The following is a 12,803-nucleotide window of genomic DNA, read 5'->3' as shown; positions in this document are numbered from 1 at the left end:
TAAGATAGAAGCAGCCATGATACATGCGTGAATTGTAAAGATATTGCTCACGGAAACTGAGAGAAATATAATGTATGTAACTTTATTGCACAACAATTGTACAAGGTACAAAGTATGATATGTAGTGGTACTTAACTGGACACACCCTCCCTTTCATATTGTGAAGATTTCAAATGAACATATAGACAAACAAATTTTAAAGGTAAGCAGTTAGTTAAAAAAATGGACAAACAAACTTTAAAATGTCAGCAGTTTAAGTAAAAGTTCAGTTATTTGCACGAACAGTACCCGAATCCCCCTCCCACAGCATTACACTGAGTACTCCGGTGCTGCTGACCTTTGACCGAGATTCTAATAGTCACAAAGCACGGTGTAGTATTACATCCCGCTGTACGCCTGAGGTGGCTTACAGTCTAGACGGTTCTATGTCAGAGGTCACCCCAGGGAACACGTACACAACAGTAACCGCCTCAAACCGGAACAAACCTGTTTTGTATTGGGGCCGGTGACCTGGTTTAAATGCAACAGGTAGTCGACTAGTAGCAGCCTGGGACAGTAACATGCTATAAAGCGTTCCCTTTCTGATTATGTGTCTGTTGTGCTGAATCTGGTGAGTTGGAAAACCAGTATCATTTCACTTGCCGGGCGATTGTAAGAACGCCGGTACAGTTACCCACACCAAGGAGGTTAAAATGAGAAGCTACGTGACTGCTTCTAGTATAGTCACATTTGGTATTGTACTTACTAGGCTTAGAGCATTAGTGTAGCCACGTTATAGTATAGTTAACATAGTTCAGCACCTTTAATTTTATTTCGTCTCGATGGCCAGTGTTCGGTCATGATATGGTCCCGTTTCGTGCAGTGTCATGGTTCGTCTAATTCTGAAATTTTGAAATGTTATCCTTGCGCTTGAATGTAATTCTAGACGTTACCTGGAAAACTAGGTCACTGGCCGTGCATGTTTGATTAGTCTGTTACAACGAGCCGATAAGGCTCAGAGTTTGAACAGCTGGTTTGCCACGTCCAATTTCTTCGCCTACGGTACAACGTTTTGCCAATCTACACGTAAATAAAGGGGGGGGGGATCAAACTTGTACTGGTATTCCCTTTTCGGCAAGGTGTGGCGCTGGTAGCTTTAATTTTACGATTTAAGTGTGGGGGAGGGGGGCTGACTACCATGACACGTATGTTGTTCCAAACAAAACAAAAATCGTTAAATTGTGACGTTGATGCCAATACTCTGTATTTCCCAAGTTTGATATCAATGTTGATCTAAATGTTGACCTAAATTCTGTTTTACGCCCATCTTTATATAGGTGTTTCGTGGCACCTGGAGCACAGGTAAGCTCCATAAATCACCGTGTCGCTGACACGGAACGAGTATAAAAGGTACTGCGGTCTCCATGTTTACCTGCTCATGACATTTAACAGCTGCCAAACCATGTAAAATCTGACCTACCGCTGTATGGTAACAATATACCGCTAAGCATTAAATTTTCGAACATTGTTGCAGCAATGTAGTATCACAGTCTACCAGACGTTTAGCAACTGAACTCACCCGTACACCCCCTCTTGATCTGCTCAAGTGGAACGATACTACATTGGGATAAATGCCAAGTATCAAATAGAATGTAAGGGGCTGTTATGAATTGAAAATGTTCTCACAATTTTGCCCATTTGCTTCACAGGACTAGTGCGGTGGCTACGGTCATGGTCAACTTGTTGCATCAAAATACCGCAGCCTGTATGATTTCATAAAATATACAACGTGCCAATTTTTGGCGACGCCACAGAGGCGAAGCGTTCGTATCGTTAAGATATACTACTAGTACGGCGGTTAGGCCTGTTGGAACCATATGTTTGGGACGTTACCATGACTACGTCATACAGTCTGAAAGTCGCCGACGCCCGATTCGGCGGGTTCGTCCGTCTGCTGTTCCGTTGGCAGGCCAGCTTCTACAAACTTCTCTACAAGGAACTGCTCGTCTACCTTGCACTGTACTCCGCCCTGAGCGCCACCTATCGGCTCGTCCTGAACGACAAGCAGAGGGAGTATTTCGAGGACATCAGCTTGTTTTGTAACGAGCACACGGATCTGATCCCGGTGGCGTTCCTGCTCGGGTTTTACGTGTCGGTGGTGTTTACGCGCTGGTGGCAGCAGTACACCTGCATTCCCTGGCCGGACCGCATCGCGGCGCTCATAGCCTGCAGTGTGCATGGGGAGGACCACAGGTATGGGGTCTGCATGGGGGATTAGAAATTACGCAAAATTCTCGTCAGTCTTTATGCAATTTGGTAAATCAGAAACGTCCTCACATAAAAAGTTGGATTCAATAGACTTTTTTTTCTAATCTGTGCCATGACCTTCCCCAGAGGTCGTCTGATCCGGCGGACCCTGGTGCGTTACGTCAACCTGGCCACGCTACTGATCATGCGCAGTATCAGCACCGCCGTCTACAAGCGGTTTCCTACCATGAACCATGTGGTGGAGGCAGGTGTGTCATTCATGCTGCAAAACTAATCAATAGATTCATTGATTCACGAATCAATCAATCAATCAATCAATCGATCACATCGATACGTACCGGATACTTAATTCTCAATATAAGAGGCAGGTGGGTCATTCCTAAAACCTTTTTCTAGCCGAATTAATCGACCAATCAATCTTTAAATGAAGCAGGGTGTTTGGACCTGACGTCGTAGCCAACAATGCTAGTTGGTTAAACCTAGAAGAATCAGACATGTGTCTGTCTTGTAGCTACAAATGGAATCAATCTAGTCATCGTTGCATCAGAATTTCTTCCATTGCATACTATTTTTCCCGACACTCCTTCTTTTTGAACTACAGAAGGGATCATATCATCCTTATGATACGCGGACACTACCATATAATATATATTTAATTAAGTTATACGTGCTGATAAAGATACGTACTGCTAAGTGCTGTTCTCTGTCGTGACCTCCAGGGTTCATGATGCCCGGCGAGCTGAAGGACTACGATAAGCTGGACTCGCCCCACAACAAGTTCTGGCTGCCGCTGAACTGGTTCTGCAACCTGGTCACCAAGTGCCGCAAGGAGGGTCGCGTGGAGGACCCCTACACCTTCCGATCGCTCATCGAGGTCAGTCTTGAGACTTTTGATGAACTTGTGTCTTCCTATTTGAAATTGTTTGTTTATTACTTCTTGAGGGGCAAGGAGGGCAGGGGACAAAAAATTACTGCACTCAAGGTCATCAACAAACGATGCCGCCAATAACTTAAAGTTACACGAAACATATGGCAACAACAGAATGTCATCATAGATGTAGTGCCCAGAAAATGGTTTGAATTTGTGAAATATTAGTCATTTTTTCAAATGCAAGGCACCCAGAGGAGATGGGGCCTTGCCACAGGGGGTTTGCAGAGGAAACCTGCAAATGGCGGAAAGCTACACCGAATAGAACACGCGTTCGGCTTAAATTACGTCAAATCGAACATGTTTCGGGTTCTAGAAAATTCTGTTACTTTTGAGGCCACATTTGACCTTTGTGCGAAGATTCGTCAAGTCATTACATTTCCTGTGGGCACTCACCAACAAAATCATGAAGTTTTATCCCATTATAAGAACCTTATGAAACAAAAGACACTTTTGCAACCATTCTATGGCGAACAGTATGCCCACATCACCCCTCCTCGCTCCTCCCCGTGTGCACGTGAGTTGCAATGTTGACCACCTTTCTTCCTACCATCAGAGGCGACCATCTCGGTCTCTCGCAGGGCCGTTACCATGGTTACCGTACAGAAAAGCGTTTTTTCCCTCCTCTGCCGAGGGAAAGGCGGTGGTTCGTAAGTTAACTTCTTCCTTCCTCCCACAATCATGATATTGCATCTTAAAGTCCATATCGTTTAAGAAGTTCAAATTCATTCTGTAGTCTCGAGGGAGGTCCAACTTTAATTGTTATGGGGATGATTGTAAAATAGACATGTTTGATCAGTCGGTTCGCTTGTGCCTGGGTGGCGTTACGGGGTAAAGTAGAAATTAATTCTACCTTTATTTGATAAAGGTTCATAAAAGAAACGCGTCAACGCGCAGCTGTTAATATTATCACATGTTGCGCACGCATGCTTAAGCTTGCTTGTAGTAACCTCTCTTCTTGTTAGTTAAGCTAGGAAGGATGGTAACAAACAATAGATATCATAAAAAGTAATCATCGCTATTACGGAGTAAAGTAGAAATAGGTTACCCGCGATATAAAAGACAGCTTGAAGCTTTCGCAAATGTCAGGAATGGTACATTTTTCGAAGACGACGACAACAGAGCGAAGGGGCTGTTCAACAAGGGGTAAGAGTTTGCTTGTTTGCCGTTATCGAGACAGTCTTAAGCCTAGAACACATATACATCCGTGACTGATTGGGCGGGTTTTGTCTTGTTTGTTTCTTGCTTTTTTTTCAGGAGTCGAACAACATTCGGGGATGTCTGGCGATGTTGTACAGTTATGACTGGATCAGTGTGCCGCTAGTCTACACACAGGTATGTACTCAGCTCTTAACACACACACACACATACACACACACACACACACACACACACACACAGACAGACACGCAAACACACACACACACGAGATACGAAATGAGGTCATAATTGTCCGGAGCACTTCGGCAAATGGCCGCATTTGTTGTAAGTTGTTCAAAAAACAAACCTTTTTAGCGCTGTCGTATCAACTAGTACGTTGTCCTTTGGACGATATGCACTACTACTTATGAGGTGGAAAACCCCATTTCTCATCCTAGTACTAAACAGGCCCAGCAAATGGTGTACACGTAACCCCGTCCACACCCACAGATTGAGCCAGAAGCGGTGTTTACCTAACCCCCTGTTACACCCCCAGGTAGTGACGGTTGCTGTCTACACGTTTTTCGTGTCGTGTCTGATGGGGCGGCAGTGGCTGGACCCGTCCAAGCACTACCCTGGACACGAGGTGGATCTGTACATTCCCATCTTCACCATTCTGCAGTTCCTCTTCTACATGGGCTGGCTCAAGGTGAGTTCGTTCCTGACGCATACCTGGTAATGCTACGGTCCCAGTTGCGTTGGTGCCCATCGGGGGTGAAGTCCCGGCCGGGCCCCGAAGCCACATCTTGTCACGGTGGACGATTACCTTGCGGCGTCTATTTGATATCGGGTCACGCGTTGAATCTAAGGCCAGATTGAAATGATTCGGGGTCCCGGCCGGGCTCAAAATAGCCCGGCAACCACAGGGTGTCCAACAGGGCCATGTAGGGGTCACGCCCGAAAGTGCAAAAAAAAATCCCTTTTTCCAATTGGGACCTAAGCATAAACAACCTTTAGATATGACACACCGGTACCGGTTGTATACAGTAGTAATTAGGCGTCGCTGCTTGCAGATGCGGTCCCAAAAGTAACGTATTTACATATATACAGGGACTTTCACTGCACGAAATGGCCACGTATCCTGACGGATCCGACGTATCCGGAATCGGGCCTCATGGCGTTTCCGAGCGAATCCGGAAAAATCCCAGTTCACTGCTCGGATACTGAGGTGCCCGCAGATCCGACCAATTCCGACGCCGTATTCCTCTGGATCCGTGATGCGCCTCGGATACCCGAAAATATTTGTGCGGATCCCTCGTTTTTTTAATATTTGGAATGTTCAGATTGTTTGCATGTCGGTAGTTGTTTCGGATCCTGACGAATTAATACACACGGCACGGCATGATCTCATTTCCTGACGAATCCAGCAGATCCGGAATTATGCATTATAGCAGACACGGAACGTTTCCGATTGAATCCGATGCACCTCAGATCCGACAATTCCGGCGTCGTATACGTCTGGATCCTTCATACGTTTCGGGTACAGATACGAAACGTTTCCGAGCAAATTCAGACAAATACCAGGTACAGCTCAGATCCGGCAATTCCGACGCCGTATACGTCTGGATCCGTGATGCGCCTCGGATACCTGAGGATATTTGCGCGGATCCTTCGTTTTCAGATATTTGTCAATATGGCAGAGATAATCGGATTGTTTGTTTGTCGGCAGTTGCTTCGGATCCTAACCAACAAATACACACTGCACGGCATGATCTCAGATCCTGAAAAATCCAGCGGATCCGCAATCGTGCATCATAGCAGATACGGAACGTTTCCGATTGGATCCGATGCACCTCAGATCCAACAATTCCGACAAATCCTGACGTTTCCCGAATACGGATTCGTGTCCAATCTCCCACAAGACACTGCGTGTGATGACGTCAGGCGCGAGAAACGGTTTTGTCGGTGAACAGCACGGAGACAAGAACGGCGTTTCATCTCTCTCTGTGCTTAACATGGCATCGTCAGAGTCTACCATGGTCGACCAGTGATTTTTAGTGACTTGAGAGTCGAAGGGGATTCGGTGTAAACTCAAACGCGCGGCATTGCGAAGTAGTCTTCTTCGTGCATGCAATATTCGTCGCCCCCCTCCCCCTTGTAAAGTTGGTAGGGAGTCGATTCATCATTTAGAGGGACTGCCCTTTGGTAAGTACAAATTGGAAAATTCCTGTTTCCGCTAACTAGTTTGAACGTCAGTTATCCTCCTATTGTGGCTTGACATATCATCGCATTTGCATGACATTTAAGAATTGTCCAGTCGACCTGCACTTCTACACCGTTAGGATCTAGGAAATTTATAGCTTTCAATTTGTTCGTTCTTGCCAATGGTCAACAGACATTTGTGTCTGGTTAACGTTTCAGATACAACATAGCAAGCGGTTGAGGGAAAGATGATTAAAGATATCCTGTAACGGAAGAGAATGTCATAAGTATTTGTCCCACAAAGGTCCCACAGTTTGTGGATAGTGAGCTGGAACTTATGTGGAGGTAGTAGTGTGTTTCAGTGATTATTGTATTCAGTTATAGCTGTACGTACATGTTTGATCAATATCATATTCAAGTTATGAATGTAAGTTTTACGTATTCAATTAAACGATGCCCGATTCATTTTTTACAAATGTGATTATGTGATATGTTTAATATTTGTCATTGTTTCCCTTTATATATATATATCCTATACAGCATCGGCAGATACTTCCTTCACAAATGCAGTACATGTTGTGAGGACCTTAGCTTGGCTTGGAACAAAGCAATCAGCTGTCAGAGGCTCCTTCGGTAAGGCTTAAGCCCATCATCGGTACACTTCAATGTTAGCTGAGACAGGCATGATGGATACCCATTGTCCCTTGTTTTTTGTTAGCTGCTGTGATGAAACGAAGCCCATCACAGCAAGGAGGTTATATAGTCTATATAACCTCCTTGATCACAGTTATGTCAAAATCATGTGACATGTTACTTAAATACTAAGAATGTGAATTGATATTTATTCATCATTTGGTTTTATCATATAGGAACTGGTTTATCACAAGATGAACTCCAAGCTGAGTCCAACATGCTAGATACAGAAGAAATCAGCCTTGCCTGTACCTTACCAAGAGTGCATGGAAGAAGTGAACTCAGATGTAGTCATAGAATGGGGAGAGGACGATTATAAACATGCAGTTCCACGGCATATACTACTTACGTGTAAAATGTGGTGTGTTGTCATCATGGGAGTTTTTCAGACACTGAGTATAATGTTACTTTGAAGTTTCTATTTTCAACCTCTGTATTTGAAATTATTTGTATCTGATATCTTTTAGACGAAGAACTGGCCACAAATAAGGCTTTCATTACTTTAGTAGAATATGTAGAACATGTAGAAATTTTTGGTCCAAGTGCACTAAATATTACCACCATGATGTGATGGTTGTTAATTGTAATACATTTTATAACAATTGTGCTTACACAACCCCAATTTACCGACATTAACCTGCATATGAAGAGGTGCTTTGAGTATGTGGATGTCCCTCGGCCTGTCTTAAACGAAATGGATTATTTAGCCACATAGAACTTCCGTATTGTATTTGATAGTTTTTGAACTTAGAAATGCATATATGTTGAAATATGAAATAATGCTACATTCAGGCTTTCCCAAAACTTCCTGTCATTGAATAATAATGTTTTGGGTATCGTTGAATTAAGAATGCACGCGTATTTATGAATAATCAACCATTCTATCAAACTTTGTGTGTTTGATTTGTACATATTCGTGGTAAATACAAACATATTCAAAGTCACAATATGTCAAAGATTGTAGAAAGTCTGTATGTTGGATCAGTCTGTATCCGTGGCAAATACATACTGTACGTATCTGTCAGGATCTTGGGCAATTTCGTGCAATGTACGGCCCCATATCCGTCGAAAATTCCTAATTTTTGTATTCCTCTGGATCTGAGGTTCCGGATCACAGTCCGCTTGTATCCGTCAGTATCCGCAATTTTCTTTTAAAAAATACAGAAAACTTCCTGTACGTATCCGTCAGGATTTCCGTACAGTGTACGGCTCCGTATCCGTCGAAAATACCTCATTTTCGGATTCCTCCGGAAATATTCCCGATCCCGGTGCGGAAATTTTCGGATCCGTTAGGTTGGATTCGTCAGTATCCGCCAAAAATACAGAAAAATCCCTGTACGCATCCGTCAGGATCTGTGGCATTTCCGTACAGTGTACGGCTCCGTATTCGTCGAAAATACCTACTTTCGGATTCTTCAGGAAATATTCCATATACCGGTGCGGAAATAGTCGGATACGTTACACGAATCCGCATGTATCCGTCAGTATCCGCCAAAAATACAGAAAAATTCCTGTTCGTATCCGTCAGGATCGGTGGCATTTCCGTACAGTGTACGGCTCCGTATTCGTCGAAAATCCCTTACTTTCGGATTCTTCAGGAAATATTCCATATACCGGTGCGGAAATAGTCGGATACGTTACACGAATCCGCATGTATCCGTCAGTATCCGTCAGTATCCGACAAAAATACAGAAAAATCCCGGTACGTATACGCCGGGAAACGAGGCCATTTCGTGCAGTGTTTTGGGACCGCATCTGTAAGCAGCGACACCTATAGCTGCAGTACAAAGTGAACCAATCAGAATTGCCCTCAGGAAGGTGACAGATGGTCACCGAACGTTGGTTTTACAAAACAATTAGTTCTGTACAAAGAGTTTTTTTCTTCATTCAGCTCTTTGTACAATAGACACGACCGTAAATACCTCATTTTTCTACCGGCAGGTCGCCGAGCAGCTGATCAACCCGTTCGGTCAGGACGATGACGACTTCGAGACGAACTGGTGCATCGACAGGAACTTACAGGTGACAAAATTCGTCTCAACCGCCGACCGCATTCTAATACTTCAGAGCGCTGCAGGAGAACTCTTAACCGTGTTTCTCATGTCAGGGTTACGCAGTTGTCTTACGTCAAGCAACGATCTTGACGTGCCGGCCTGCGATTCATCCATCTCGCTGCGTTAGCACTGACCAGCCAATCACGTCACCCTCTTTGGTCAAGATGCAACGTGATTGGATAATAGCTTCTCCTCAAAGAACAGTTGGATCCCCGACAGTATCTGATTGGCTGAATGTTGATCAACACAGTGAGAAGGACAGATCGCAGGCCAGTACGCCAGGGTCGTTGCTTGACAGCGGGAGATGCCGGAATCAGCCGGACCCAGATTGTTGTTGTTGTTGTTTATCATTGTTGTTTATTGTTTATGACAGATCTCGTATCTTACCGTGGACAATCTGTACTGACGCTGCAGCCGGACCCAGATTGTTTTTTATTTATTTATTGTTGTTTATTGTTTATGACAGATCTCGTACCTTGCGGTTGACGACCTGTACATGACCAACCCGACGCTTGAGCGGGACATGTACTGGAACCAGCCGGACCCGGATTGTTTATTGTTGTTGTTTATTGTTGTTTATTGTTTATGACAGATCTCGTACCTTGCGGTTGACGACCTGTACATGACCAACCCGACGCTGGAGCGGGACATGTACTGGAACCAGCCGGACCCGGAGCTCCCCTACACCGAGGCCTCCATTAGCAACCGCGTCATGACGGAGCCGTTCCTCGGGTCCACGTTCGACATGAGGTGAGGCCAAGATATTTTTGGCGAAGCCTCAGGGGCGAGCCTAATGATATAGTATTGTGTGCAGTTTGCAAGAATTCTAGGAATTGTACAGGAATGTGTCCACAGGAATTTTTAGTTCATAGGAATGTTTTGAATGTTAGTCCGCAGGAAACTGTTCACGGGGGGTACATCAGAAACTGCAAATGATAGAAAGTAGATAATGATAACAGTTTCACATAGCCAGTCATATGGTACATATGTTGGAGGAACCTTCGACTAAATGATGTTGTCCAAATCCCTCCCAGTATACTATTGCGAATACATCAGCACTGCCCCTTGATTCTCGGGAAGGTTATCGTGCATATACTTTATTCTAATTATTATTCTAATTTCATAGGTTAAACGTGCAAAACATGGAGTTCACAAATCTGCACACCGTGGCGGAGGAACCAGAGGACAATCAGGACAGCAGCAGCAGTTCGGACAACACGCCGGTTCCCGTTCCCACCATCGTGTTCACCGAGGAGGAGAATCTCGGTGAGAATGAGGCCGTTCCGCACAGCTCGTCTGCTCCCTCGTCTCCTCTCTTGTCTAAGAACGCCGCCAAGAGTCGACCTCGCGCCTCGCCAAGGAGTCTTAGAAAAGCCCTGCTGACTTCTAAGACGCGAGCTAAGATGGAGGAGAGTTCTGTAAGAATGAAGACGTTGGACAAGAAGCGACCGTTGTCTTGGGACGGTAGGTGTAGTGATGACAGTAGGAGCGCACATCGGGACGGCTCTGTAGTTACCTCAACTGAGGAAAACATCGCGGACATCACAGACGCACAAGGACACGTCACCAACCGTCTGGAGGTACCCAGTTCGCAAGGGTGGGGGGAGGAAAGCGTCTGGACTGAGGATGAAGGAAAACCGCTTCTCCAAGTCAGCGAACCGCCAAAAACACACGCAGAAGCCGGGGTGTGGATCGCAAGCAGGGGCCCGGGCGCTGGTCCTAGAGATCACGCTTCTATACAAGATGGCGGGCCGCACAAGATCCACAAACATAACGCGACGAACACAAAAGATTCGGCCCGAGGAAAAAACCATGTGGTGCGAGTAGACGATGCGGGACTTGACACTGTGCAGAGGCTGACTGTGGTGTAAGCTCTGTGGCTCAGTGGTTCGCGATCCATCATCCAAACGTAAGGGTCGAATATTGTACTGTGTAGTGCGAGGCCTGTCGAGTCTATACATGTATTTTATTGACCCATACAAAAGTCACTTTTTGAAGTCTCTTTTTGGATATAGTTATGTACATTATTCGGTGCTATTTTTGGGTTGCTTTTATTTGCAGATATGTGAAAGCAAAATCTGTTTTTTCGGTGTCCCACATGGATAAGGCAGAGTTGCGTATGGGGGGTGATGTTTGCCATTTTCGTTTGCCCGTTATATTCTCGGGTTACATTCAACTTTCTTTTAACTCTGTTTTTGTCATTATGGTGTAAGCGCCACGAAACTTCTAAATCGCGATTTCATTCTATTTTATGTCATTTTAACTTATCTTATTCTATTTTATTTTATTTCATCTCATTTTATTTAGAAACAAATAATACAAGTGGAACACAGGTAGGTAGCTATTGCCGGTATCACGCACCACATAATATTAGACACTAAAACAGTAAAATAAAAACAGTGCGTTGAAGTTTGTTGATAAATTCCTTCTCCGAAAATTGACTGACTTTTCACCTTAACTTTAAATATCCCATACTGTTTTAATTCTTATTGTTGCATATCTGTATGATCTGTAATTACAGACTGTTCATATTGTGAAGTTCATCATATACTAAAGGAAATTTTACTGAAAAGAATCAATATGTTCCTCTTTTTTGTGTGTTCTTTGTTTCTCTCTTACGCACCACAACACTAAACAAATGTATTTAACCTATGACTGCAGCAAGAGCATTGTTACAAGGACGATGTAACACCTGCGCAGTGTAAACAACAAAAAAGCGTATAAAGGAGAGACGAACAATTTTATATGCATATATTTCTCTATAAATATCACCCGACTGTTTTCCGGGAGAGTGAAGATTGCATCATTTATTCATCAGTCGTCGCGGGGACTACTAGAGCGACCTTGCCCCCCCCCCCCCCACACACACACAACTAGACTATCGTGATATACTATTTGTATAAGGTTTGATCTTTATCTTATTTGCTTACATTTAACGAGCATTGGACAAAATGCACAAGTACAAATGAGAATCCCCTGCAAAAGGAAGTGTACTGATAATTACATAATCTAGAGTAACAGTAACATACATTTTAGATGGAACGAAAAAGAAATCAGCACCATAACATGATGCGCACTTTTCTAACGTACCAATACAAAGTAAACATATATTCAAGTGTGTGAAATAAAGTTGAGAACAATGTCAAAAATGAGATACTTAACAATTACTCAAGCAACTGGATAAAGTTTTGAAACCATAAGAGTTGATTAATACTCCCGGAGAACGCCAGTCATTTGACGCAGCTGAGCTCACGTAGGTGCGTGCATTGTTGTTGCCAGGCAACCAGAAGGGCCAATCCAGGACAGGCCACGCGTCAGGACCTCCGGAGGCTGATTGGTCTACGGCTGGGCTTCTTGCGTTCTGTTCAAGACACGGAACGGCAGTTGGCAGAATAAGGAGCTGCTGACAGGGCAAACGACTTCTCAAGGTGTGAAACTACGATTACTAGTCTTACTACAGTTCAGCAGCCTATTGTATCCCAAGCACGCGTCACTACAAGGGCACTGGCTTGGACCATCTGGTATGTGCTACTTATGAT

At 44.3% G+C, this 12,803-nt stretch overlaps 1 protein-coding gene across 2 annotated transcripts; it reads left to right on the top strand.

Annotated features, from left to right (window-relative positions):
* The first annotated feature begins 482 nt into the window (after positions 1-482).
* LOC136423122 (bestrophin-4-like) lies at positions 483-11,563 on the top strand. 2 transcript variants are annotated; one of them, XM_066411152.1, is made up of 9 exons: positions 483-610; positions 1,689-2,232; positions 2,374-2,495; positions 2,967-3,121; positions 4,433-4,510; positions 4,872-5,024; positions 9,152-9,232; positions 9,857-10,014; positions 10,391-11,563. In XM_066411152.1, the coding sequence occupies exons 2-9, from the start codon at positions 1,874-1,876 to the stop codon at positions 11,133-11,135; spliced, it is 1,851 nt and encodes a 616-aa protein (XP_066267249.1). In that variant the 5' UTR covers positions 483-610; positions 1,689-1,873; the 3' UTR covers positions 11,136-11,563. The 2 variants fall into 2 exon arrangements, with proteins under 2 accessions (XP_066267249.1, XP_066267250.1); XM_066411153.1 differs by lacking the exon at positions 483-610 and adding an exon at positions 1,315-1,341.
* Positions 11,564-12,803: the final 1,240 nt, after the last annotated feature.

This window comes from Branchiostoma lanceolatum, chromosome 17 (genome assembly GCF_035083965.1).
Source record: "Branchiostoma lanceolatum isolate klBraLanc5 chromosome 17, klBraLanc5.hap2, whole genome shotgun sequence".
NCBI classification, from domain to species: Eukaryota; Metazoa; Chordata; class Leptocardii; order Amphioxiformes; family Branchiostomatidae; genus Branchiostoma; species Branchiostoma lanceolatum.
This window is presented reverse-complemented; position numbering and strand designations above follow the sequence as displayed.